Raw genomic sequence first — 25926 nt, forward strand, 5'->3', positions numbered from 1 at the left:
CTTGAGAGGGATATTTTGGCATTGTCAATACTAATCCATGTCCAAATGCTATTCATTCTCTGCTCCTCCAATCACTGGGGAATATCCAATGCAAAGGACAGAATGCTAGCATGTACAAAAAACAGTCATCGTCAGCATCGTGATCTTCAAACTCCGTCCAGGCAGGGCCCGCTGGAACAGACGATCCAAGCATGCTCCCAATCTCCAGCCAAGCGCTAAACGGTCAAACTGCTGACGCCCGATTCGCCAGTCATCCAAGAAGGCAATTTATCCAAGTCGATATACTCTGGTCCCAACTCGGCCAGGGTCTTCAATCCCAGAAACACGTCGCTTCCGGAGAACGTCAAGGTGATGTCGTTGGCGCCATCTGTCTTTTGTTCTTCTGCTGCGTGGTTGAACGATGATGACGACTTCTCCCTCCCATCGGCCTCAATCGGTATGGCATTGCAGAGTTTCACGTGCACACGATCGAGTGGTGCATGATGCTCTCCAGACATATTTCCGAACCGCTTCTCAATCAGGAGAAGTCTCTCGTCGTTTTCCTTGTCCTCTGCGTAGTCGCGGAGTACATCAACCGGACTCTTTTCGGATGCCGTTGCGCCGTCGGCAAATGCGCTGTACGCGCCACCGCCCGTGCCCGGCTTGTGATTGCCTCTCAGCTCGCACATGGTTCTGAGAGACCTGGCCACGAGCTTCGTCGTATCCAGTGCCCATCGACGCTGTGGGCGTGAGAGTGCCTTGGGAATGGCTTCTAGCACGATTCTCTTCATGGCGGCCATGTCCACTTTGGCCATCATCCCCTTTTGGCCATTTGACCGACCGTTGGAGCTGCTCGACGAGGGGGATCCGGATATCGAGATGTAGATGTAAGGGCAGCTGTCGGGAAGAGCAATGTACATGATTCGGCCCGCATCAGTGGCATGCTTGGCCCGGGTTGGGATTTTGGATCGGCGCGGTGCAAATGCCGAGTTTGGAGTGATGTAGAGTCGCAGGATCGTGAGTTGGTAAGGCGGTGGCATGCGATGGAGATGATAGTGCGCTTTGACCAAGGGTGAAATCTCTGCTTTCAAGGCGGAGAGAAATGCTTGCGGAGAAATCTGAGGATACGGCGCTCCCACGGCCTCGTGACGATGACTCAATTTCCGCCTTTTCTTGGGATGGTGAGAGTCATCGTCATCTAGCAGTCCCTTCTCCTGCTCTTCCACTTCCAGTGGTACCACCCTGAGTGCACTCCATCTCAAAGCGTTGTCGTTCTGCTCCAAAGCGGCAAAGTCAATCATGGCATGTTGATGCAGCGACAAACCCCTCCGCCAGTCACCGTCGACAATGCGATCGATAATGTCGCGCTTAGCAGCTTTTGCTACATCCTTCTTGAGATCGTCGTACAGTTGTCGCAGTTCTTCGATGCTGTCGGCCGGAGTGTGTAGATAGTCTTCTTCATCTGCTTCGAAGCCGGTACGGTTGTTCCGCAGATAAGGTGCACATGTGTGGTTCTCCTCCAGCCATGTCAAAGCGAGCTCTAGGATAGTTTCTTTGGGTAGTCGGTTGAGTGATTTGGCGAGAATCGGTGCCATGGCGTGGTTGACGGGTTTGTTTACGACATGGATGAATCGGGACGAGAGGAAAGGTTTATGTAAATACACGAGTCATGGGCAAGTCATGTGACCATCAGTTTGAGTCATGGAGCATCACCCACCACTGCAATGGAGCACCAGGCCATCTAGAGCGTCTCACGTTTGCACGACAGTGTCAACGAGCATTGGTTATCCGCTCCATTCCGATTGTTCTGTTTGATCAGCCTCAGACGTGTATGCGACAGAATTGGGCAGTCAAACACTACTACTTCCAGATCCGTGCCATATGCAAGCTTCCTCAGCGATGCCGCACCCCCGCCGCAGGAACGCCCAAACCCCACACTAGGTTCTTCACACAGCTTGAATACCTAATCACGAGCAGAAATATCCTGGCCTCTGTCGTCCAGCCCTCTCTGAGCCTGGATTATTAATTGACCAACCACTAGTCAATTACGTGCATGCAGTCAGAGCGAGAAGAACAGGCAGGGAGCTTGGGGTACGCTCGCGCTTATTAGGCAAAATGAGTTAAGCCGACGGTGATGTGCGCCTTTCAAGGTGAGCAACTCCCGACAACCAAGCTCGACTAATCTTGGAATCATACAAGGACCCTTTTCGGCAGGCTGATCCGTCTTACACGGCGCCAAAGTTCACCAACTTCAGATGAGATCATGAGAAGTTTTCCGCAACAACGATCCGACCGCTACGGGACTAAATAATGGAGACAAAGCCATGAATGATTCATCTGTCGGCCCCAGCGCCTCGGCAGTTACGCACTACAAAGGTTGCTGGCTCACCACGTACTTTCACTACCTGGTGATTTGGCTATCTGAAAGAGTTGGGAGGTTTGAAGCCATTAAGTGATACTATTACTACAAGCGAGATCTCGACGAATCGACCGAATAGATCCGGCAGGTGAAGAAAAGGCCTTGGTCCAGAGGGGTAGGAGTGGGAGGAGCACCACCTGAGCACCAGGAGCATCAGTGCAATTCCCGAACCGAGTCCGAAGAGGCCAACCACGCAACGGACGAAACCCACGCAGGGCGCCCGCCTCCCACGAACTGCCCTGCCGCCCGCGTAAAGACTCCCACACCTGTGGCACCTCACCGAGTAATCGTTCCAACTGAGAGTTTTCGCGCCCCTCTCTTGCACCCGATCCTCACGCACTATTACTGCCTCTCCCACGAGAACGCAATTTTCTCTCCCCACTACTCCTACTACTTGTCCCTCCATTCTTCCACCACCTCTCTATAGAGACGACGTCTGTCGCTGCGCTGAAGGACGACGAGGCGAACATTTAGCCCGAGGGAAAACAGCTGCTTCGCTGCACCCCGAGGTCCTGTGTTGACAAAAATCGCCACACACGATTCACTTTTGTCATAGTGCGCCCTTCGACTAACCTGGAGCGCCAGCTTCCACCCGATCCATCATCTCCTCCCACACAACTTCAGAATCATAGACAGCGCTGAGAAGGAGTAAACAAGCATAGTAGGGGAGCATTGGGAGGATCATGTCGGGGTATCGCGGCCGGACAGGGCCGAACTTCTCAGAGTATCTGAACAACCTCAATACTCTGGCGTCGCCCTACGATCAGGAGCAGTTCCCGCCGGAAGAGCTGGACATCAGCCAGGACCTGGCTATGTTCACAAACACCGACTTTACCCATTTTGACATTCCCCCGTTACCTGAAGATGGCTCTTTCAACTTTGATCTCAGCGACTCTAAAACCAACCCGAATAACGTGAAGTATGAAGAACTCTTGTCTGGCTCGTCACCCACCCAAAACTATCAATCCTCCAACATCGATACATCTGCGGGCGATTCTTCTCACTACTACGGCACCTACAATACTCCCATTCAACCTGCACCCATCCCCGGCTTTAACAACCTTGACTCTCACACATCTTCTGGCGCGTCAACGACTACTGGTCCTCAGGCTACTCGGAGGAAAGGTGACGCCGTTGATGCCAATGCATTGAGTTCGGAGGAGAAATCTCGCCTCGCTGCTGAGGAAGATAAGAGGAGGAGGAACACAGCCGCCAGCGCGCGATTTCGGGTGAAGAAGAAGCAGCGCGAGCAGGCATTGGAGAAAACGGTGAAGGAGGTGCAGGAAAAGAACGCCAAACTGGAGGCCAAGGTGAATCAACTGGAGATGGAGAATAAATGGCTCAAAGATTTAATTACGGAGAAGAATGGGATGCAGTCCAAGGAGGAGATGGCAGCGGCGTATCAACAGTACCGCAAAGAGAGCGAAGAGCGAGAGCTGAAACTCAAGGAACACACGACAGGAGTAGGTACCGATTGACCTACAACCAAATAAAAGGGGAGGCTTGCTTTGGCTGTTTATGTTGATACACCAAGATTCTATGTGGCTTTTACAGTGCCCATGATACCAGATAAACCAGAATATGATTCAGACAACGAGATATATCTTGGGATTGTCCTGAGAATTGATTCCTTTTCACCTCTGTGGAATTACTCCAAAGAAATGTAACAAGTAAATGTAGTGTGAGTGTTGTATACTAGGTACCTGGGTATCTCATGGGCGTGTATCTTAATTACTGGACGGCAGCAAGTGGCTGAAGCGGACGCTGCAATTGGTGCTGGATGACAAATTCAATGCCAGCGGCCGGGGTTGATAGCCGCGCGGGCGACATTTGATCTTGTATCGCCGCTGCCGCTGCGGTTGCCTTATGCGGCGCCTCATCAACTGCGAAGCCCATGCAATTGCCTGAATTGCCTGGGCCTCACGCGTTGGCAATTTTCCATCATCCAACGAACTGCAGCTTTTACCCAACCAACACAGACCCAAAGACATCTTTCATTCTGCCCACACTGTCATCTACTTCCCATCGCCATTCCACTAGTCGCCCTTTCATCTCTTCTTCCCGTCAAACGAGGGGACAAGCAATAAACACTCCTCATCCCACCCTCGGGTCGTTATCCATACCGACATATCGATCGAGCCTCAATCCTCACTCCCCGCCACTTACTGGCGCAACACTCGTGCTTCGCCTCGCTCGCTGAGCGCTCTTCCTCCTACGTCCTTCTCCCACCATGTCGGTCACTGTCGCCGAGCTTGACGCGACCGTCAAAGCTTTTCAAGAGGGTCATGGCGATGTCCAGAAACAGGCCCAACAGAAGCTCAACGAGTTCAAGTCAAATCCCGATGCCTGGTTGATGGTGGACAGGATACTGCAAGAGGCTACCTACGTGCCCACCAAATATCTGGGATTGCAGGTGCTGGATGATGTGGTCAACACCCGATGGAAGGTTCTGCCGCGAGACCAATGTTTGGGCATCCGCAATTTCGTGGTCAATCAGATCCTGCAGGCTTCCGACACTGAGGAATCTCTCAAGGCGAACAAGCTCTTTCTCAACAAGCTGGACTTGACGCTGGTCACCATTCTCAAGCAAGAATGGCCACACAATTGGCCCACGTTCATCAACGAGATCATCTCCGCCTGCCACACCGGCGTCTCTGTGTGCGAGAACAACATGACCATCCTGCGACTGCTATCTGAAGAGGTGTTCGACTTCTCCCAGGATCAGATGACCTCCACAAAGGCGAAGAACTTGAAAACTACCATGTGCGCCGAGTTCTCGTCCATCTTTCGACTATGCGATGACGTCCTTACAAATGCCGACTCCGTAAGCCTCGTCAAGGCGACTCTCGAGACATTGCTCCGCTTTCTGAATTGGATTCCCCTTGGGTTCATCTTCGAGACAAAGCTCATCGACACCCTTGTCACCAGGTTCCTTGAAGTCGATCAATTCCGCAACATCACCCTTAAGTGCTTGACGGAAATTGGAGGCTTGCAATTGGGACAGAACTATCAGTACGACGACAAGCTCGTCCAGATGTTCACCGAAACCTTGACTGTCGTTGCAAGAACTCTCTCCCTCGACACTGATTTTCGAGAGGCGTATGCTAAAGCCCGGTCTTCAGAACAAGAATACATCCTCAACCTCGCAATATTTCTCACCAACTACTTTTCTGCACATCTTCAGACCATTGAAAGACTACCGAACTCCGACTATCTCCTACACGGCCATTTCTACCTCATTAAGATCAGTCTGATCGATGACAGGGAAATCTTCAAGATTTGTCTGGAGTACTGGAACAAATTGGTCCAAGAGCTGTATGAAGAAATGCAACAGCTCCCAATCACCGAACTCAATCCTTTGGTCAACATGGGCGTCAGCGGGCTCGCTAACGGCGGTGCGCCTCATCCTAGCACTTTGGCCAATTATCCTCTCCGCAAGCACAAATACGCTCAAGTATTGTCAAGTCTGAGACAAGTCATGGTGGAGAAGATGGTCCGGCCAGAGGAAGTTCTCATTGTGGAAAATGACGAGGGGGAAATTGTGCGGGAATTCGTCAAGGAGAGCGACACGATTCAACTCTACAAGACCACCCGCGAATGCCTGGTTTATTTGACGCACTTGGATGTTGTCGACACCGAACAAATCATGTCTGACAAGCTTCAACGACAAGTCGACGGCTCCGAGTGGTCGTGGAACAACTGCAATACGCTCTGCTGGGCCATCGGCTCAATATCAGGCGCCATGTCCGAAGAGACAGAGAAGCGTTTCTTGGTGACGGTCATCAAGGACTTGCTTGGTTTGACTGAGATGAAGCGCGGCAAAGACAACAAAGCTGTGGTGGCCAGCAACATCATGTATATTGTGGGTCAGTATCCACGCTTCTTGAAAGCGCACTGGAAGTTCTTGAAGACGGTCGTCAATAAGCTGTTTGAATTCATGCATGAGACCCACGAAGGAGTGCAAGATATGGCGTGCGACACGTTCATTAAGATTGCCAACAAGTGCAAGCGCCATTTCGTTGCTCTCCAGCCCGGCGAAACCGAACCTTTCATTGATGAGATTGTGCGTAATATGCGCAGGATCACCTGTGATTTGACCCCCCAACAAGTCCACACCTTTTACGAGGCTTGTGGCTACATGATTTCTGCCCAAGGCCAAAAGAGCGTTCAAGACCGACTGATCAGCGACCTCATGTCTTATCCAAATCAGGCCTGGGACAACGTCATTCAGCAAGCGAATGCCAACCCAGCAATACTACATGACCCGGAGATTATCAAAGTGGTGGGAAACATCATGAAGACCAATGTTGCAGCGTGCTCGTCAATCGGCAGTTACTTTTATTCCCAGATCGGCCGCATCTATCATGATATGCTCAATATGTACCGGGCTTCAAGCCAGCTGATTTCCGATGCTGTCGCTTCCGGAGGTAAGTCCACTGAAGATTTGTTTTCTGCTTGATTCTAACGTGGGCCGTAGGCAATGTCCAGACAAAAACCCCCAAAGTTCGAGGCCTGCGCACCATCAAGAAAGAGATCTTGAAGCTCGTCGATATCTATGTACAAAAGGCGGACGACCTGCAAATGGTCAATGATAGCATGGTACCACCACTGCTCGACGCCATCTTGCTCGACTACCAGCGCAACGTTCCAGACGCCAGGGACGCAGAAGTCCTCAGCGTAACCACCACGATTATCCACAAGCTACATGTACGTTGGACCCCAAAGAGATCTCGGCTTATGGTCAGAGACGTGACGCTTGCTCCTCGACCTTTGACTGACTTGCTACAGAACCTTATGGATGACAAGATTGGCCCAATCATGGACAGCATCTTCGAATGTACGCTGGAGATGATCAACAAGGACTTCCATGAATACCCCGAGTTCCGAGTCGAGTTTTTCAAGCTACTTCAGGCTATTAACCTGTTCTGCTTCCCAGCATTGCTAAAACTGGACGGCCGACAGTTCAAGTTTGTCATTGACTCTTGCATGTGGGCGAGCAAACATGACAACCGCGAGGTCGAGAATACAGGCTTGTCCATGTGTCTGGAGCTGATCAACAACATGGCAGAGACCGATCCCCAGACTTCGGGCATTTTCTTCCAACAATTCTACATCTCGATCCTGCAGGATGTATTCTTCGTCCTCACCGATTCGGACCACAAGGCTGGCTTCAAATCCCAATGCATGTTGCTGGCCCGGATGTTCCAGCTTGTTGAGACCAACAAGATTTCGCAGCCGCTGTATCAACCCGACCAGGCCGCTCCCGGGACTTCCAACAAGCAGTTCGTCAGCGAATTCACCTCCAATCTGTTGCAGCGCGCATTCCCCAATCTTAAGGAGATCCAAGTCCAGCATTTCGTCAATGGCCTCTTCACTCTCAACGAAGACGCCACGAAATTCAAGACTCATGTGCGCGACTTTTTGATCTCGCTCAAAGAATTTGCTGGCGACAATGCGGAATTGTACGCAGAAGAACGCGAACAAGAAAAGAAGATTTTGGCGGACGCGGAAAGAGAGCGAGCACTCAAGGTCGGTGGATTGATCAAGCCGGCCGATCTGGACCAGGATGATGAATTATGAATTGAAGAACAGTTGCGTACAGAATTCGCGATACGCACCGCAGAACCGCCACCTGCTGCAGAATCTTCGGTCGAACATTTTGCCATGGAAAGGTCAGACACAGATGATTTTGCGAGCGGTTGGGTGTTTTACAAGGTCTGAAGTGCTGGTCATGGAGGTAGTGCCACAGTGGGGGAAGGATGCTGGCAGAGAAGGATGAGAAAATTGTCTATTTTATTTGCTTGAATTAGATCATGATACCAAAAAAGCATGGTCTTCCGGAGACACTTCTTGGGCATTCTATTTGGCCCGGACACCAACAGAGCAGGGAGGGATCAGCAGCAGCAGAGTTGAATGAGCTCCCAAGGCCCAGCATGAGAGCAGAGTTGGTGAGATTAAAAGCATGAGCTGTTGGAAGTCTAGATGAGCTAGGAAGAGCGCACTCGAATACGAACGTTGGAGAATTAAACGATGCCGGACAGGCTTTTGTAGCAACAGAATAGAGTCCTTCGCGGTCATCGGTGGACGCCCTCCTTCTATCAAAAGTCGAACTAGAGGTGTTATATTGCTTACCATCCCGGCTGCCCCTGTGCAATGGATCTTGTACATGTATATCCTTCTTTGAGAAGTAGTCGTTAGTATATAGTACGCTTCTATCGTGCTGCCCCTGACCTATACGCCGTTGTACACCTTATATATCTCCTTCTCTCCTATTCCCTCCTTTTTTTTCCTAATCACCCCCTTCATGCTCATCCCCCCTTAGATCATTACTCCGAGTCCCCCGTCTCCGCCTCAGGCAACATAACATCCACCACCCACGGCGCATTCACCGGCCTGTACCTGAGATTCATAATGCTCGCATTCACAAACAGCGTCTCGGTCCCAAATTCCAACCCGCGCGCGTCGACTGGGCCCGCGCACATCTGCCGCACTTGCTCCTCGTAGGCGGAGGGTTGGAGGAGCGTTTCACCGGCCTGGCCTCGGTGGTGCTGGTTTGTGGTCGTCGGCGTGGACGGGGTTTTGGGTGTGTACATGTAGTAGCTGTTTGGGTTGTGGATGGGGTGGTAGGGAGGGTTTGGTTCTGGTTCTGGGTCTGGGTCTTTTGCGACTGACGAGGTTTCTGGTTGCAGGTGCGCTGGGGGTTGTTGGCGCTGTCTCTGCTCTCCGTATAAACTCTGTACGTCTCCCGCTGTAATATCCCCTCCCTCTGCCTCGGGCGGTCTGACGTCCCACCTCTTCCACACCGCGCCCCAAGCCTCGTGAATATGTCCGAAGCAGTGGACACGGGGCCGACACCGCTCGACCGCCTTGCGAAGGTGGTCACAACCCACGTCTTCTTCCCCTTCCTTTCCCACCCCTCGCCAGACTCTGTCCAACAACTCCCTGGGCGGACCGTGCGTGATCATGATATCGATCTCGCCGTGCTCAGGCACAGGAAATGCTGGTGCTGGTGCTGGCCCGCTGCCACCGCCTCCACCTCCTAGCTGGGGATTAAATCTGTCAACATCCCGCGCGTAGCCAAACGCCCAATTAAAGAACTCGGGCGTCCACGCGCTCGCATAGACGTTCAACCTCGCGCCGTTCCTCAACGTGAACCCCGCGACGCCTTCCTCGAGGTACCTTATCCCGGCATCCCTGGCTCTCGGACCCGTGTAGAGCTCGCGGATCTGGTCCAGGGTGTCACCAGAGTAGCGGTCGTAGGTGGCATGCAAGCGAGGGAAGCGCGCGTAGTACTCCCTGTCCAGGGTGATGTCGTGGTTTCCGGGGATCACGATCTTGAGCTCGGCTTTGGCGGAGGTCAGGAGTGACAAGGCGGCTTCGTGCTGCGACAGCGCGCCGTTCATGGTCAGGTCGCCGCAGTGGATGAGCACGTCGGCTGAAGGGAGCGGCTGGTGGAAGGGTACTACTACTGCCACTGGAGATCCCGAGTCGTCTGCCGGTGGTAGGGCCAGATGGGCGTGCGTGTCCGAGATGATCAGGATTCGTGTTGAGATCATCATCTTCTTCTTCATCCTTCCTTTCCCGTCCTGCGGTCGCCCCTTGATGATTCTCAGCTCGACAGGGCGGAAAATATTAAACAGACAGCTCTGACAAAGACTTTCGCTCGTGTCCTTGCGGTTCTGGCAGGGATTGGCCGAACGGGGGATAGATTCGCGGAGATCTTTTGTGAGGCACACTTTATGTATGGGATCGAGGAGATGTGACTTTGAAGGAAAACCGAACAATACAGAACTGGAAACAAGATGCCACCTTTATTGAAACATAGGAATTTTCAGTATTGCGGATGGCGGCATTCGGAAGTCACTTTTTCTGGTATTCGGGTGTTTGCATTCGTCAATAGAAATGGTATGGTGTGAAGAAAGGGGCCATTTACGTCAAGTTGAATGCCATAGTTCGATATCTATCTCACCGAGACATCATCGAAATGTTCAAAACATTCCCTCAAGGCCTGCCGAACAGTCATGTTTTGAGAATCCTACCCACATCCTCTTCTAAAGTAGCGTCGATGCAAATGAACTATCTGCCCAGCTGCAAGAGACCATTTGATCCATTTGATCCAGCCTGGAACCCCATCGCTAATGATACACGCTCGAAGAAGAATGCTGCCAACCCCTCTTAACCTGCATGTTCCACAATCTCGCTGACAAGGCTCCCGTTCTTGATCACACTGCGTATCTGCTCGGGGAACGGCAATTCCTTGCTGTCGTCTTCTGATTCATCCTTGGGAGGCAACACAACATTGATGGCGCTGCATTTGCTGGTGAAAATCTCCGTCCCCAGGCTTTGGTTTGACAGATAGATCTGAGCACCGTCCACCTGGTCGAGGAGAATAGTCGGGACCACTCCATCAACCTGGATCTGGATCTTGGGGGCTTTGATCACGTCGAGGCTGGAGACTAACGAGTCTACCAGTATTGAGAGACTTGTGCAGTTGTCGATAGAAATCGCATTGGCCTTGCCGGTGACCTTCAGGACACATTTGTTGCACTTGGAAATCAGGATGCTGTGATTGAGTTCGGCCGCAATCTCAATGACCTCATTCTGAGTGTTTTCGAAGTTCTCGACAATCCACTTGTTCCCATCCAGCTCCTTCCGGCCTGGCTTCTTAGACCTCATGCTGTCAGGTTTCTTGTTGGGAACTGGAGACTTGCCACGTCCCGTAACTGACGTCTGGGATTCGGATCGATGCGGCACAGTAGAGCTGCCTCGTAGTGACGGGTTTTTATGAGTCATTTCTGATTTGTCGACCTTTCTCAGTCCTGCAGTGACAGAAGAACCTTGATTGATCTGGTCGAAGACCGCCGACATGTCTCCGCCTTGCGCAGCGGCTCCTGGTGGTGGTAGTGGCGGAGCTGGTGGACCATCATCGTCGAATTTCGGGAGAGGTGGCGGCGGCGGAGGAGGCGGAGGACCTCCAGCAGCAGCCATTGGTGCTTTTGGAGTTGCTGTGCCAGACTGTATTTGCTTCAGAGCTTCGAGAGCATCAATGCCGTCCTTGGTGTTCCACGTGAGACCAGTGGGGAAGTGCTCTTTCACGTATGCGGCAAGGGAGCGAAAGACCTTGTAGTAAGCCTGGATATATTCGACGTGTGACTTGTCCCTGTCGGCCTTTTGTCAGCGACTCTTGTGCAGGGCAGAATGAACCTAAGCCACCTACTTGTCCTTGTACTCTTTCAGAATCTTGTTTCCATCTATAGGATCTTAGTCAGTGTTGTCGTCCACAAGGTGAAACCAGTGTCATTCTGGAAGTTTCCGTCCCCAAAATGTGCTGGCTATCAGAGACAGCTTCGCGGCAGGAAGACACTTACAATACTGAGCTCCTCCGAGAGTATCCGTCACAAAATCACCTGGTCTCTTCTCCACAATCCAGCCCAAGGCCACGATACCTTCTGAAACGGCACTCAGGTGGGTGAACAAAGGAGACGGTCGGTTAGCTTCTCGGATTTCGTCGACAGTGGAAGTATGCCGGTGGAGTTCAGTCATCAACTCAGGAGGTTGCGGATCAGGCTTCTTTGCCTTTGCGGCGACATGCAGATATGTCCGTTCAGCTTCGAATGCCGCCTTGACAGCCTTTGCTTGTTCCTCCACAAGACCACCAATCTTCTCGCTAGCCTTGACAAAAGCCACAACGTCTTCCTCGATTATCTGATTGAAGGCGTCTACCGACTTTGGTAAAGGTTCTGGAGGGGCCGCTACCTGCTCAGGGGTGCCAGCAGCGGACGACGGTGAGAGAGCAGGAACAACTCCATTTGCTGCAGTAGCTCCTGGACCATCGATGGCGGTTGCAATGTCTTCAAGTCGTGAAGTGGCAGCTTCCAGTCTGAGCAGTCAACGCAGTTAGCACGCTATATCCCATTGACACTCTGAAGGACCGCCAGCTGCTCTGGAACGAAACCAAGCTGGGGCACGACAAAAGCCACTCACCTCTTGATAAGAGTTGTTAGATTGTGCATATTGCCTTGGGCCGCCATGGTGAAAGAGGATACCAACTGAGCTATCCAAAGAATAGGTGGTTGGGATCTTACACAAGACACAAGTCGCGGAGTTGCAATGGCACGAATGGAAGATGCTGCGGCTAAACGCTGGCAGTGAACCGCAGTTTGCTATGGACGCCTTGTGCCACCGTACGGGCCTCCGGTGGAGGAGAAAGCAGATTGACGCCAAACCAGCTGCACTACGCACCCTTCACAGGACGGATCCAGGGGCAGTCCCTTGTCCAAAGATCTTGGAGCTTCCTTTGTCCTCTGAAGGCCCTCTCAGCCGTGTGAGATTCCTCCACTCGGACAGCGGACATAAGCGATGACAATCCTGCCGGGAGATCTCCCCACAAATTTCACCACTTGGGATAGAGTACCCAGGAGTTCTTCCACGAGCTAATGTCAGGAGCATCTAGGAACACTTGAAGATGAGCTAACATTCCTCTCCGCAAATTGAGTTAGACCCCGACGTCTCTAGAAATATCAACTATCTCTTCTAGTGCTCTTCTAGTGTGCGCTGAAGATCTGTCCGCGTGTGAAGGGAAGCATGGCGGCCGGTTCACGACAGATGGCTAGATGGGAGACCGCTCAGGACGGCCTGGACAAGCTGTCCAAATCCACTTGTCCAGTTCCCATTCCAGGCGAGAATGAAGTGCTCGTTGAAGTCCGTGCAGTGTCTCTGAATTATCGAGATACCGAAGGTGCGTTGTTCCAGGCTATCTGACTTTTGATGGACAGGCATTTGCTAATCTCATGGTCTATTCATTGTCTAGTTGCTATGGGCCTATATAACCACCACAAAGCCATTGGCGCAAGCCCGAATGTGGTACCCTGCTCAGATATGTGCGGCATTGTTGTTGAAGTCGGGCACTCCAGACATGGTGGTTGGAATGTTGGAGACCGTGTTCTTTCCATTTTCAACCAGACCCACCTTACTGGCCAGATCAAAGAGAAAGACATGGCCTTTGGTCTCGGCTTGCCGCTTGATGGTGTACTTCAGCAATATAGAGTCTTTCCAGTGACTGGACTGGTCAAAGCGCCTGATTATCTCACTGACGAGGAAGCATCCACTCTGCCTATTGCAGCAGTTACAGCATGGATGGCTATCAACGGGATGAGACCCGTCAACCATCCAGGTGGGCAAGGAGAGACTGTCCTGCTACAAGGAACCGGCGGCGTTTCCATAAGTGGCCTACAAATTGCGCATGCAGCTGGTGCGAAGAGTGAGTGGCTTTCGCAACCATCTTTTGCGGGCTCTGACCATCCTTCAAGCAATTATAACCTCCTCTTCCGATGCCAAACTTGCTCGTGCCGAGGCGTTGGGAGCGACGTTCAGTATCAACTACCGCAAGAATCCTGACTGGCAGAACACCGTCATGGAATTGACCGAGGGCGAAGGCGCCGACCTCATATTTGAGACCGGAGGAGCACAGACTCTGAGGAAATCATTCGACTGTGTTTCATTCGGGGGTCTTATCAATTGCATCGGTTATCTAAGCGGGAAGCAAGACGAACCTGTCGATCGCACCAATGCCAATGTCCTGGCGCTGCGGCGCAATGTTACGCTGAAAGGAATTCTCAATGGGCCCAGAGACAGATTTGAAGAAATGATGCGCTTCTATGAGGCAAAGAAGATTAGGCCTGTGGTCGACAAAATCTTCCCCTTCGACGAAGCCAAAGAAGCTTTTCAGTACCTATACAGAGGGGCCCACTTTGGCAAAGTCGTCCTACGGGTAAGTTCTTGAACATGTCGGAGCTGACACATGCGCAGACCAGCACAATTATATATACATAGGACAATACATAGATTTTGACGAGGCTGAGCCTCCCTTCGCCAAATCGGGCTGATTTTGCTGCTTTTCGACTGCGGGCATTTTCGAGACTTGACAGACCAATCGAACTCACGGACTTGATCCATATCAGCCCCTACGAAGCACGGGTGCTGCTTTTAGAGACCGCGTCCAACTTGCGACGGCGGCTGGTTAGTGATGTGTCGCGGAGGACGTTACTCTGGCAGTCTGGCACTCCTGGATAGCCGATAGGGCTGCCCTAAACAGTTCCGGACCCGCGGCCGCTTTCAAACTGGAAAATGTCCAAACGCTTAGCTAACCGAAACATCATGGCGGGGCACGGCACGAGACAGCGTTTCATATCCTATCTACCCTTTCTCTCTATCCTTGACCGACGAAGCCGAATGCTGAACGCTCAAGTCGTGGTCGAGCATTATGTCGGAACCTCTAAGGACTGACCGCGCTGGCGCAAACGCTGGCCAATCATGCCGCGAATGCCGTCGTCGCAAAGGACGTTGCGACGGCCGGATGCCAGTGTGTTCAGTCTGCCAGCGCTACAATCGACATTGTTTGTATGACAAGCACAGCAGATCATCTTTAACGAGGAAGTCAGTCTGATCATCCTTCACGCCGCGCCCTGCATGGGTTTTTGGCGGCTAATGCATCCACAGGCACTTGACAGAGGTTGAAGAGCGGCTGGAGAAAGCGGAAGCCTTGTTGAAGACTTTCTTTACCGAAGCTGAACTGTCGCAAATGCTTGTTCATGGCATCACCAACAAGCTTGATGTCCCACCCAAGGCTGCAGCCCAGTCGACGACCGAAAACTCTTCGCAGGCGGCCGCATCAGGCTTTCCGCGAGCTACCTCAACCCCTTTACCAGCACAAGGTTCTGCACAGCGCCAACAAGAGCGTACCCAATCCTTCTCCACAACTGGTGCTGAGCCGGATCAGAAGGTCAACCTCAGCCATCTTGAGTCTCCTATCGATTCAAAGACCGATGTGGCTGACGACACCCCTTTTCCATTGGAAAATCCCCCGGCAGCTGACGACGATTTCGAATGGGATGAGCGGGAATCTCCTTGGAACATTACGAATCCCGGTGCCGGGCCTTCAGCTTTCGGTGGTGACATCGACGCCGAGGTGCCAAAAATCACGGACGGAATGGCCACATTGACTGCTGATGATTCAAATGCCGGCTTCCTCGGATCAGTCTCAGGCTCAGCACTCCTGCGGCTCATATGGATGGGCACAGACACCGACAACAAGGCAGATCCCAAAAGCGAACGACGTGAAAGTTTAGAGCAACTCTTTAACCATCGCTCAAATGAATATCCGGCAACCTCTGCTCCATGGCTCCGAGCACAGCCTCTGTTCACTCGAGCGGTAGTCGACACCCTCATCGATGCCTACTTTGCTCTCTACCACCCGACCTTCCCGATCCTCCACGAGAATACCTTTCGCGAACAGTATGCGAAGCTCAACAGCCGCACTACCGGCAGCACATGGCACACTCTTGCTAACCTCGTTGCGGCTCTCGGCTCCTTTGTATCGAGTACCTGCTCCGATGATACCCACGTCACTCTTTTCAATGGTGTGAAAGCGAATTTGTCGATCAACTCTCTAGAGACTGGAAGTCTTAGTCTCGTCCAGGCGTTTGCAATGGCTGCAAACTACCTGCAAAAGAGAAACAGACCAAATAGTGGCTACAACTACGGAGGAATTGCGCTACGGCTCGCAATATCGCTGGGTCTCCACAAGGAGTTTCGTGGATGGCAGACTGCGCCATTCAAAAAGGAAATACGGAGGAGGGTATGGTGGTCGCTCTGTGTGCTGGATGTGGGCGCAACCGTGACCTACGGCAGGCCTTTAAATTGGCCTCAGGTAGGAGTCGATATCCCGTTTCCGCTGAATATCCACGAGAAGGTACTTGTTGCCAGGATCCCACATCTCTTCTATACTGACGCGGACCACACCCAGGACCTTCACATGGACTCTACATCATACCCTCCCGAGGTTAATGAGCCTACAATCTACACATACGTCCGAACTCAGTCATCCTACCATCTCCATACCATCAGAATCTACAACCGCCTCATCTCCAATCCCATCCCCTCTGCTGCAGAGCTGCTCTCCCTCGACGACGAGCTAATAGAAGGCTGGCTCAGTAGTCTTCCACCCTATTTCGGCGATGACAACTTACCGCTTCCTAACCAGTATCTACTTGGCCATGCTATCAGCCGATGGCGCTTTCGAATCATGCGTATCATTATGTACCGTCCATTCCTAATTCGATGGGCACAGGACGGCCTGGACAGCGCAACATCAGCCCCTATATCACCGGCGGAAAATGCGCCTGCGGAGACAATTGCAACCAATCGGTGCTTCAAGGCTGCCGAGGAATGTATTTTGGCCATTTTCGAGTTTTGGTCTTCTGCAACTCACACCAGGCTCGCGGCTTGGTACGTCCTGTAAGTAACGCAATCTTTCCCTTTTTGCAACCGCCACGTCTTTCCGTAGATTTATTTTGTTGATCTTCCTGTCTCTTGCAGATATTTCCTTCTACAGGCAGCTTTGATACCGATACACTGTCTACGGCGCAACCCCGGTCACTTAAACGCTAGCTCGTGGAGGAATCAAATCCTGACGGCCCTGAGCATAATCAACGCAATGAATGATCTCAATCCAAGCGCTCCGAAGTGTCGAGATATCATCCACCGACTTTGTGGAGAGGCCCTCGACTACAAACCTCGGACACAGTCACAACAATCACGCCCGCAGTCTCACACGCAGACCCAGCAAGAGACAGCCAATTCTTGGACCGCCTTTCCCAACACCGATTCTAGCTACAGCAGTGCGCCCTTCTCCTTCTCCTACCCAGATTCTACTGACACAGGCATGAACCCCTGGATGACCGAAATCGACACTGCCATCGATGGATACGACATCTACTGCGACCGTCTTAGTCATGCGGCTATGGCTGGGATGGGTCGTCTGGGCAGCGCTGGTGAAGCCGGCCCGCCAGGAGGCTTTGCGAGTAATGATGGCACACAGATTGGAACCGGTGTGCAGGACTGGGATTGGGGCTTGATGCTGTGATATGACTTCGGATATACAAGCAACTGGTGGCATTTCTCCGGACTAATGAGTTTCGACGAACTCATTGGCTCCCCTCGCATCCATACTCTGCCCTTCCCTCTCTCGGTGATCCTTCTAAATCAAAAGGTACCCGCCTTCACACTGCACTACCGTCCCAGTCTGGAATCCGTTCTTCATCAGGCTCAAATAACACTCGGCCACGTCCTCGACAGTCCCAACTTTGCCCAACAAACTGTGCTTCTTGTACAGCTCCATAACATCCTCCCTCTTCATCCCCTGTGGGACGCTGGAATACAGCAATTCGGTCTCAATCGCACCGGGTGCCACGACATTGACGCGAACAGGCGCCAGATCGATAGCCAATCCGCGTGCAAAGGCTTCTTTGTTCCCACCGGCGCCGATGAATGGGCTGAGTCCTGGACGTGGCCTGTATAAGAGGACACCGCTGGTCATGGTGAAGGTGCTCGTGGATGCCTTGTTCAGATACCTGGATGCGACCTTGGCGAGCATGATGACGCCAACCAGACGTACCGAGCCAGCCTTGGCCAACAATTCGGGTGTGATGGTGTCGAGGCCCATTTGCCCAGCCAGAGAGAGATCGCCTGCGGTTTCGACGACGTGGTCGAGCTTGGTCGCGCCGTTGTCCGTGGCGAAGTCGAAGAGGGCGACGAGTTGCTTCTCGACGTCGGTCTCGCCGGGGTTCAAGTTCACCGTGTGCCCGCGGATGTTTGCCGCGTGCTCCGGGTACGAGGCCTTGAGGCTCTCCACGGCCGAGGCGACTTTGTCTGCGGAGCGCGAGGCGATGACGACCTTGGCCCCGAACTCCAGACAGCCTTCGGCGATGCCATATCCTATCCCGGAGGTGCCGCCTACAAGGAGGACGGATTTTCCTTGCAGTTTTGAAAGGTATTTGGCAGGCATATTTGCAGCAAGGTTTCCGATAGCGATGTTGGCTCTATGTAAGTTGCCTTTGCCAACGGTCCACAGGTGAAGTTTCTCTAGGCACGAACTGGACGAGAAGAAGGTGGAATTGATACAGATGAATACTTCGGCCAACTTCTTATAGCCCTCCTATGATCCAACCCGTCGGACTTAGATACTGCTTTGTCCGTCCAAGCGGTATATCTACACACAACCCACGTCGCACCGCATTGAAGACCAGAAACTCCCTGGCCTTGGTACGGGACATTTTTAGCCCGACTGAGCGGAGAGATCTCGATAGGGTGGGTGGGGGAGGACTCGAGCGTGACGAAAAGCATCCCAGAAGAAGCCCAACAACAACATAGGTACGGAGCAGCAGAAAACTCGTTCTACACCTAGGTATTAATAATGTTTCACCGTTCTCTCATGAATTCCTATGTAAGGTAGAATCGTCCAACGTGCTCGTTCAAATCATGACCCTGGCGATACGAGGCGAGGTTTAGCGGGGGAGAAATGAGGGTCCGGGCTCATTGGCGGGTCACACCCGAACCCCAAAACCCCAAAACCCAAGGTTCTGCAAGAACCAATGGACATAACGTACCTCGTGCTCCGTAGGTCTGTAGGCGCACAATGCAAGCTGCCCTTAACACCGGACCGGCCGTCATGCACCTTCATGTGATCGGGATCCTCGGATTTCCCTTCTCCGCTTACACTGCGCACTGGGGCGCTTCTACCGGTAGCCTTCTACCTACCTAGCACATCACCGGGGGCTGTTGGAAGGGGTGACTTGTGGGGTTCAATTGGTAATTACCTACGGACCGACCGATGTACGGACGAAACAAAGCACAACTGGCAGCAGGCAAAGGAAGGAGGCTGTGCGGATTGGGATCAATGGGGGTTAATAATTACTAGGTATTTAGTACCTACATTTCCCGGTGGGACGTTTTTCGGGTCCGGGTTAGGGGCGCAAACTCGCTCGTGATTAATACTTGTTAAAGAAGGATAGATAGAAGGCCTGGTGGACAGGGGGTAGCTACCTAGCTGGAACGGTTAAGCAACATGCATGACACGTCTGGGTTCGAGTTTTGATAAAAGAGGGGTGTCCACCGATGACCACCTGGGCAGTAATAACTAGAGAGACATCAAAAGTACCTACCTGAGTAGGTATATAGAGACCCAAACACCTAATGGTACATTATTTCTTTCTCCAGTCCCATCCTTGCATCAATGCCAGCCGCGGATCAAATCTCGCGCCAGAAAGCCCAGCCTCCTCCCTAAACAACGGGTACAAGATACCACTGACTGGCCTCCTTCTCCTCCGGCCGGTTCGCCCGCCGGATTCCACGAGTTTGCCACTGCGGAAGCGGAAACGTTTGCTGCTGGTGTCGGCGTCTGTGGTGGGCTCGAAACCGGTAATTCCCAGCTCAGCAAGAAGGGACAGTGCTTCGGCAGGGAGAGGGCGTGGTCGGGGAGGTAGGTCGGAGGGTTTGGGCAGGGCAGGTGGTGTTGAGAAAGCGATTGCCAGGTCAGTATGAGTCTGTCGGAGAGGAGGTTGTGCAGGTTCGGAAAAACCTGATGTTGGGTCGGCAATGCTCATGGAGACTTGGATATCGCTGTCGCCGTCGCCGTCACTGTCACTGTCCTTACCAACACAAGTTGAATACTGACGATGATGTTCAGCCTCCGGCTCATGTCCAAGAAGCTCAGGCGAATCGAACGTCAAGTTGGCCACCTCCTGCCGCGACATGGGTCTTTGATCGACCAAGCTCGGCGGATCTGTAGACTTGTTCCCCGCTACACTCTCCAGCACCACGGCAACCGATTCGGCCAGCTTCACATCTTTCTCCCGAGCGGCGAGTCGCAAGACCGACATGCACATGTCTTCGTTAGGAATGATATGCATTCCCGTCACATATCCATACCAGATAAATTTCGTAATGTGCGGGTCGCCGTGTTCACTCGCTTTGAGGAGCAAGTGTAGTAACGTCGGCCTCGGGAAGAGGAAACCCGAGTCAGAGAGCCTGTACAGAAGCTGTAGAAGAGCGTCGAAGTCATGCCGCAGATCGCAGATCGCGTGGATGTAGATAGTCCACAGCCATTTCGGGACGGACGTGCTGTCCCTTCCTCCCCCCACGAACGATGATTTCTGAGTAAGCTTTTCGAGTTCGACAGTTGCGAGTTCTAATTCTCCCTCCCGTATTAAGGAGAGGATGTTTAGGTGAGCGTGGGTGTCAGGGATGGGGAGTTGTTGTTTAGCGAGGCGTGAAACGAGGGATGCGCGGAGATATGTGTCGGGGTGTACGGCGAGAACTGTCAACGCTGCGAGGAGAATGGGAACTTCTAGCGGGACACTTTCTCTCTCCATTTCTTGCAGAACCAGCTTGACGTTCTCAATGGAGCCATACTCCGGGAAACACTGTCCCAGGATAAGCGCTTCGTAGTGATCCAGCGTCGGCTTGATTTTCCGCTCCTCAAGCAAGACTCTCAATATGTTGCGCACGGCTCGCGGGTGGGGTGTGTTTCTCGCAATCCACCGCAGTTCTGCTTCGAGGACTGCTGTTGTTAAGCCGCTTCTGATCACTGTCTTCTTGGGCTTGCCGCTGTTCAAGTCGACGCTTGTTGTGCTGTCCGCGCCCGATCTTCTCGCCTCTAATAAGAGTTCTCGAAAGCGCTTTGGTTTGCGGAGCCTCCTCATATACGGTCTTTCGGTGACTGCTGTCTTCTCTTGACCATTCTGCGTTCTCAAGGTATTGCCTCCGAGAAAATTCGAGGCTGCTCGGGGTCCGGGGGATACGCTGGGCACAAGCTCGATTCGATCGCCGGGCTCTTCTTCGTTCGAATATTCCGACGAGCTCGTAGGGTTGTTCCCTCGATCTAAAGGCTTGTCTGACTTGTGATGTGCATTTTGCTGCACTCCAGCATTTTCTATTCTCTGGCAAAAATCGGCCTCCGATGCCGTACCCGCTGATGAGCTTCGACTGCAGACGACGCCATGATCATCATCCTTCTCCTTCTGCCGTCCCCCGGCGTGCTCGAGATGGGGAAATCCTTGAAACTTTGCACTCTCAAGCAATTTCAGGTTCGTCAAGGAGAGCTCTTCGGGTTTCTCAGGCCCTCTTCTCTGGTTCGAGTAGCCTGCACCTCCATTGAGTTGCCGGGTAGAATGGCTGAGCCGGGTGGTTGAGGAGCAAAGGGAGCGACCGCGGGGAGCGGCAACGGTGCAAAAGCTTTGCTTCAGTCCATGTTGGATCAAGGATCTGTGCATGGGCTATTCATTGCTGGCCTCGGAAAATGTAGCGTGTCTGCGAAGGATAGAAGTCACTTCATCCTGGAGATGGTGGCGCAAGATACAATTCTTGAGGATGGTGCCGCTTTAATAACACTAGCTATCCTGTTTAGGTCTAGTGCCGCTACACGAATGGTACTAGTACTGCCAGTCGTGCAGCACAATCGTAGAAGCTGGTGCACCATGCCAGACTCGATGTGGTGATGACCTATTCGCATTCACTCATGGCCCGAGCCCTCAGCGACGTGTGTTCCATACATGAACAAGAGAAAAAGGTTGAAGATGTTCAAAAATGCTTTGAAAGATAGGGATTCTTTCATCTTCTTCCGTGCCTACATACATCCATACTCCGTCCGTTTTCGGAGACCTCGCCACCCGGCAACAGGATAGTCCAAGTACATACATGAACAGGACTCAGCTTCACCCACAAGGGACGATCATGTCCTCTGAATTATAAGCTGGCCACAGATTTGAAAAATCCAATAAATTTCTCGGATGTGACAACGCCGAACTCACCGGGTCTAGTTTACAGATTTTCCAAATTCAACGCCACAAAATGAAGTTCTTCAATCCTCATCAGCTGCAAATGTACCAGATGCAGGGAGCATGGCCAAGATCCCTTGGGAAGAGACTTTTCCCAAGGAAGGCTCCGCTAGCTGCTATTCGCTCGTATCTTTGGTGACAATGGTCGACCTGCCGGTCTCCAAACTCAGCCTCGGGCTGCAGTCAATGATGCTGCTCGCCGGAGTGGAATCCGTGTTGCTGGGTGTATATCGGAAGTCTTCGACGATGATTATTTCTCCTTCAAGCTCTTCTTCATATCGAGGTGGAGGTGTCACGTATGATGGGGCGATATCAGAAATCCCACTGCTCCCGACGCCAGCATCGAGCTCCGCGGGTTCGAATCCTTCCCGGTCACAATGCCCGCGGTACCCCGGCCTCGCTCGGCCTTCTTCAGCCTGCACTAGATCTCTCACGAAATCGGAGGCATTTTGAAGCGTACGGATTTCCTTTTGTAATCCGTTGTCCTCTTCTTCAAGGCCTTCTTGTTCAAGGATCATTTCTCGCTTCTCCTCGTAGTCATTGGTGCCTTGGTTTCGGAAACCTCTCCACCAGGTTCTCCATTTATGCTTGCAGGCGGCTTTGCGGTAAAGCCTCTTAGTTCGACGCTCTTCCCAACGGGCTGCGCGCTCTGCCCTTCGTCGAGGATCTCTGAACAGGACTATTGCGCGGATGACTAGGCCGGACAGTATGACAAGTAGAACGAGAAGAAGGATTGCCAGCCCTAGGCGGTATTCTAAAACGCGCCGTTCTTGATGGGCGATGGGTGCGAAATTCGGTGGTGGCCCATGAGGGTGGCTATGCGGGCCGGAATCGACAGGCGGACCATGATGTCCCGCTGGTGGACGAAATCCTGGAGGCGGACCATGAGGCGGTCGAGACGGAGGATGGTCTCCTCCCGTGAATGGAAAGTGAGGTCGAACGTCTTCTTCTGCGCTTGGAACGGGAGTTGCTTGTACTTCATGAGGTGGCGTACGGGTGGTTACTGGTACTGTGGGCAATTCCACGCGATCAGGTCCAATAGTCCCTTCCTCCGGACCATCTTGTTGTAAACTGCTGTCGACAACAAAGCTGTCCTGAACTTCTGCGGAACATGGTGATTGTGCATCGCCATCTTTGCAACCACCATGTCGATTCTTGTGATGGGAAAAGTGAGAGCTGATGAGCTTCGCAATGGCGGGAACTTCACTCATGGCGGTATCCCACAAGCATTTCATGCTTGAGCAAGCTTTGAACTCTTGTTTGAGGAGAGAGATAATCTTCGCCTCTGTAGTGCGTATCTTTTCGTGGAGAGCGCCCATCTCGTTCATCAGTTCTTCGAGCTGAGAATGCTCGGCTTGTAATAAAGCTTCAACGGAAGAGGTGGGAATGGAGGTGTTGGGGGTGATAGAAAGCTTTTGATCCTCGGATAGGAGCCACCCGTCACAGAGACTTTGTGAAATTTGGGCGACAGGTTTGTCTTGAAGACGTAGGACTGTGGGTTGACCTTTTTGCTTGAACGAGGTGGTGAACCCAGAAGTATCTTTGAAGGGATCATTTCCGACGATACCCTCGAACCGAACGGAGATTATGGAAGCTTCGCCCTTCAGACAGGTCGACTCCCAAGAAGCATTGACCTCGCGCTCGGCTGAGCCACCCGAAGACTTTGACATAAAGGAAATCTGACCGTTGGCAACGTCATTACCAACTGTCGATGGAATGAGAGGAAGTCCATTCAGACGCGGAGGGGTGTTAGTGCACTCCTCTTCGGCAGAGTCGATCTCAAGGGTGAGCTCCTGCGAGGACAACAGGGTCAACGACACAACAATCAAAGACATGACCGAGTCGGACAACGTACCACCCCATCCTTTGTGTCGTCAAAACATTCCTCACAGGGAGCATGGAAATGTATCGATAGGTGATTAGGATCTATGGCTGGTCAGCTACAGAAGGAATGCGAGGGCAATGTTCACTATGCACCTGTTGTACCAGCAACAGTCGTGATGTCTTTGGCGACTGCATCAGAAGACGAGGAAGAAGGAAGTAGAGATGCCGACGCCAGCGCAGTAAACAAAGTGGCCGCGCGAGTAAATGAGGACTTCATTTTTGCGCCCAGTAATGGAACAAAGGAACAGACAATTCGATCGAATGAGTGGGACTATGCCGGGGAAAGAAAACACCAAGGATCCAATGATACAATGATACAATGATATTGTTCAGATTTGTATGGCATTCCCCCAGGAGGAATGGGAGCAAACCGCTCACTTTTTGCCTCACAACTCCATGTTCTGATGGCCTGAAGAGTATGGCGGATGAGGATTAAGAATCGAAGAGGAAAAGAGCGGAGGATGGGTGTGGATGGCAGGATGGGAATGGGAATCCGTCGTTTTTTTGGCTGGGGCCTGAGCCTGAAGTTGGGCCTGAAGAGAGACTGGAAGAGAGAGGATGGCGCCAGAAGCCCGCTTGGGCTTTTTGAGGTTTGGTTTCCTCTCCTCGGGAACGGAGGCGAGATGCACAGCCCCGACGATTGCTCGGCCGCGTCGACCCTCCGGCTCCGAGAGTGTGATCTGGCGGGGAAATGACCTCAAATAAGGGGTGCGATATGGACCATGCTACCGGCGGTTCACTGGTCACCAGTAATAAGGTCATCGGCCTGTGGTCTTGACTTTTCCCAGATACGATGGATGACCTTTTCGTTGACCTGAACAGTTGCGCCTTGAACAGTCCACACGCAGCACGTGACGTTATGCTTATGTAAGTCAAAACGCCAAGAAACCAAGCCAGCTTCCGAGTCCCTCAACTTCTGCCAATGAGGCTCCATGATGCTTGTGTGAGTATCAAAATAATCACCTGTTTTGATCACCCGTTCACACCCAAACGGCCTCTGCTGCCACCTTTTGCGCCCTAAATCTAGTATCTCGAAGCACTCCATCGTAAGACAACTAAACAGAAGTTGGAATCAACACTACCGTACCCAAACCGGCGGGAAACGCAACGACAATGCTCCCCCTAGGCCTCCTGACGGCAGCACAAGGCCATCCCATGTTAGTCGAACTGAAGAACGGCGAAACCCTCAATGGTCATCTAGTAAACTGCGACACGTGGATGAACCTGACACTCAAAGAAGTCGTGCAGACGAGTCCGGAGGGAGACAGATTCTGGAGGCTGCCAGAATGTTACGTGAGAGGAAATAATGTGCGTTTCTAACTCCCAGACTATGCGATTCTTGCAATGTGTCCTTGTGAGCGGTGCTCCAGCTCCCCTTGATGATCAAGAGATTCTCAGAGCTTATATGATTTGTTGACTGACCATGCCACCTAGATCAAATACCTCCGGGTCCCTGAAGAAGTCATCGACCTCGCAAGAGATCAACAACAGCAACAACAACACCAGCAAGGTAGCGGACAGCGCGGGGGGCGTGGGGGCGGGCAAGCGGGCCATGGTGCCGGTGGAAGGGGAGGAGGGGATCGCGGACGAGGGGGCGGTGGACAAGGAAGGGGAGGTGGAAGAGGACACGGCCGGGGGCGAGGTGGAGGAGGCAGAGGTCAAGGCTGAAGTGAATTGGCTTTTTGACGTGCTATGTTGCTTGTTTCTCTATGACATATGCATCGTGACCATCACATTACTGATGCCTCATGAATACCGAAACGTCGACACACATTCACGGCATTTCACCATTTTACGTCCAGGTCCAGACTTGGTCCCATGCAGACCTTGGCCGCTTCTCCCAATTCGATGTTCAATCAGCCAGCGAAAGAAATAAAATAAGTTTTTTCTGGTTTGCCATCGAAGCGCAGACCAAAAGCCATCATGGTCTGCCATCAAAGGACGGAGACAATCAGACCAAGAATTTTGAGA

General features: G+C 52.3%; 11 protein-coding genes across 11 annotated transcripts; 5 read left to right on the forward strand and 6 right to left on the reverse strand.

The window, feature by feature from the left end:
* Positions 1–215: 215 nt before the first annotated feature.
* On the reverse strand, positions 216–1574 carry Z520_08047 (uncharacterized protein; the record flags this gene model as incomplete). The annotated part of the gene is made up of 1 exon (XM_016778544.1): positions 216–1574. One exon carries the CDS (start codon positions 1572–1574, stop codon positions 216–218), a length of 1359 nt encoding a protein of 452 aa, XP_016630392.1.
* A 1507-nt stretch (positions 1575–3081) lies between these two features.
* Positions 3082–3876, forward strand: Z520_08048 (uncharacterized protein; the record flags this gene model as incomplete). The annotated part of the gene is made up of 1 exon (XM_016778545.1): positions 3082–3876. The coding sequence occupies one exon, from the start codon at positions 3082–3084 to the stop codon at positions 3874–3876; it is 795 nt and encodes a 264-aa protein (XP_016630393.1).
* A 752-nt stretch (positions 3877–4628) lies between these two features.
* Z520_08049 (uncharacterized protein) lies at positions 4629–7978 on the forward strand (the record flags this gene model as incomplete). The annotated part of the gene is made up of 3 exons (XM_016778546.1): positions 4629–6825; positions 6876–7105; positions 7187–7978. 3 exons carry the CDS (start codon positions 4629–4631, stop codon positions 7976–7978), a joined length of 3219 nt encoding a protein of 1072 aa, XP_016630394.1.
* Positions 7979–8724: 746 nt separating this feature from the next.
* Z520_08050 (uncharacterized protein) lies at positions 8725–9969 on the reverse strand (the record flags this gene model as incomplete). The annotated part of the gene is made up of 1 exon (XM_016778547.1): positions 8725–9969. The coding sequence occupies one exon, from the start codon at positions 9967–9969 to the stop codon at positions 8725–8727; it is 1245 nt and encodes a 414-aa protein (XP_016630395.1).
* A 604-nt stretch (positions 9970–10573) lies between these two features.
* Z520_08051 (uncharacterized protein) lies at positions 10574–12429 on the reverse strand (the record flags this gene model as incomplete). Its single annotated transcript, XM_016778548.1, has 4 exons — positions 10574–11558; positions 11616–11649; positions 11767–12278; positions 12383–12429. 4 exons carry the CDS (start codon positions 12427–12429, stop codon positions 10574–10576), a joined length of 1578 nt encoding a protein of 525 aa, XP_016630396.1.
* Positions 12430–12982: 553 nt separating this feature from the next.
* On the forward strand, positions 12983–14180 carry Z520_08052 (uncharacterized protein; the record flags this gene model as incomplete). Its single annotated transcript, XM_016778549.1, has 3 exons — positions 12983–13136; positions 13209–13658; positions 13708–14180. The coding sequence occupies 3 exons, from the start codon at positions 12983–12985 to the stop codon at positions 14178–14180; spliced, it is 1077 nt and encodes a 358-aa protein (XP_016630397.1).
* Positions 14181–14710: 530 nt separating this feature from the next.
* Positions 14711–17321, forward strand: Z520_08053 (uncharacterized protein; the record flags this gene model as incomplete). Its single annotated transcript, XM_016778550.1, has 4 exons — positions 14711–14793; positions 14897–16148; positions 16203–16693; positions 16775–17321. 4 exons carry the CDS (start codon positions 14711–14713, stop codon positions 17319–17321), a joined length of 2373 nt encoding a protein of 790 aa, XP_016630398.1.
* Positions 17322–17435: 114 nt separating this feature from the next.
* Positions 17436–18242, reverse strand: Z520_08054 (uncharacterized protein; the record flags this gene model as incomplete). Its single annotated transcript, XM_016778551.1, has 1 exon — positions 17436–18242. The coding sequence occupies one exon, from the start codon at positions 18240–18242 to the stop codon at positions 17436–17438; it is 807 nt and encodes a 268-aa protein (XP_016630399.1).
* Positions 18243–19437: 1195 nt separating this feature from the next.
* Positions 19438–21507, reverse strand: Z520_08055 (uncharacterized protein; the record flags this gene model as incomplete). Its single annotated transcript, XM_016778552.1, has 1 exon — positions 19438–21507. The coding sequence occupies one exon, from the start codon at positions 21505–21507 to the stop codon at positions 19438–19440; it is 2070 nt and encodes a 689-aa protein (XP_016630400.1).
* Positions 21508–22187: 680 nt separating this feature from the next.
* Positions 22188–24172, reverse strand: Z520_08056 (uncharacterized protein; the record flags this gene model as incomplete). Its single annotated transcript, XM_016778553.1, has 3 exons — positions 22188–23864; positions 23927–24003; positions 24049–24172. 3 exons carry the CDS (start codon positions 24170–24172, stop codon positions 22188–22190), a joined length of 1878 nt encoding a protein of 625 aa, XP_016630401.1.
* An 896-nt stretch (positions 24173–25068) lies between these two features.
* Z520_08057 (uncharacterized protein) lies at positions 25069–25623 on the forward strand (the record flags this gene model as incomplete). Its single annotated transcript, XM_016778554.1, has 2 exons — positions 25069–25263; positions 25390–25623. 2 exons carry the CDS (start codon positions 25069–25071, stop codon positions 25621–25623), a joined length of 429 nt encoding a protein of 142 aa, XP_016630402.1.
* Positions 25624–25926: the final 303 nt, after the last annotated feature.

This window comes from Fonsecaea multimorphosa, assembly GCF_000836435.1.
Source record: "Fonsecaea multimorphosa CBS 102226 unplaced genomic scaffold supercont1.17, whole genome shotgun sequence".
NCBI classification, from domain to species: Eukaryota; Fungi; Ascomycota; class Eurotiomycetes; order Chaetothyriales; family Herpotrichiellaceae; genus Fonsecaea; species Fonsecaea multimorphosa.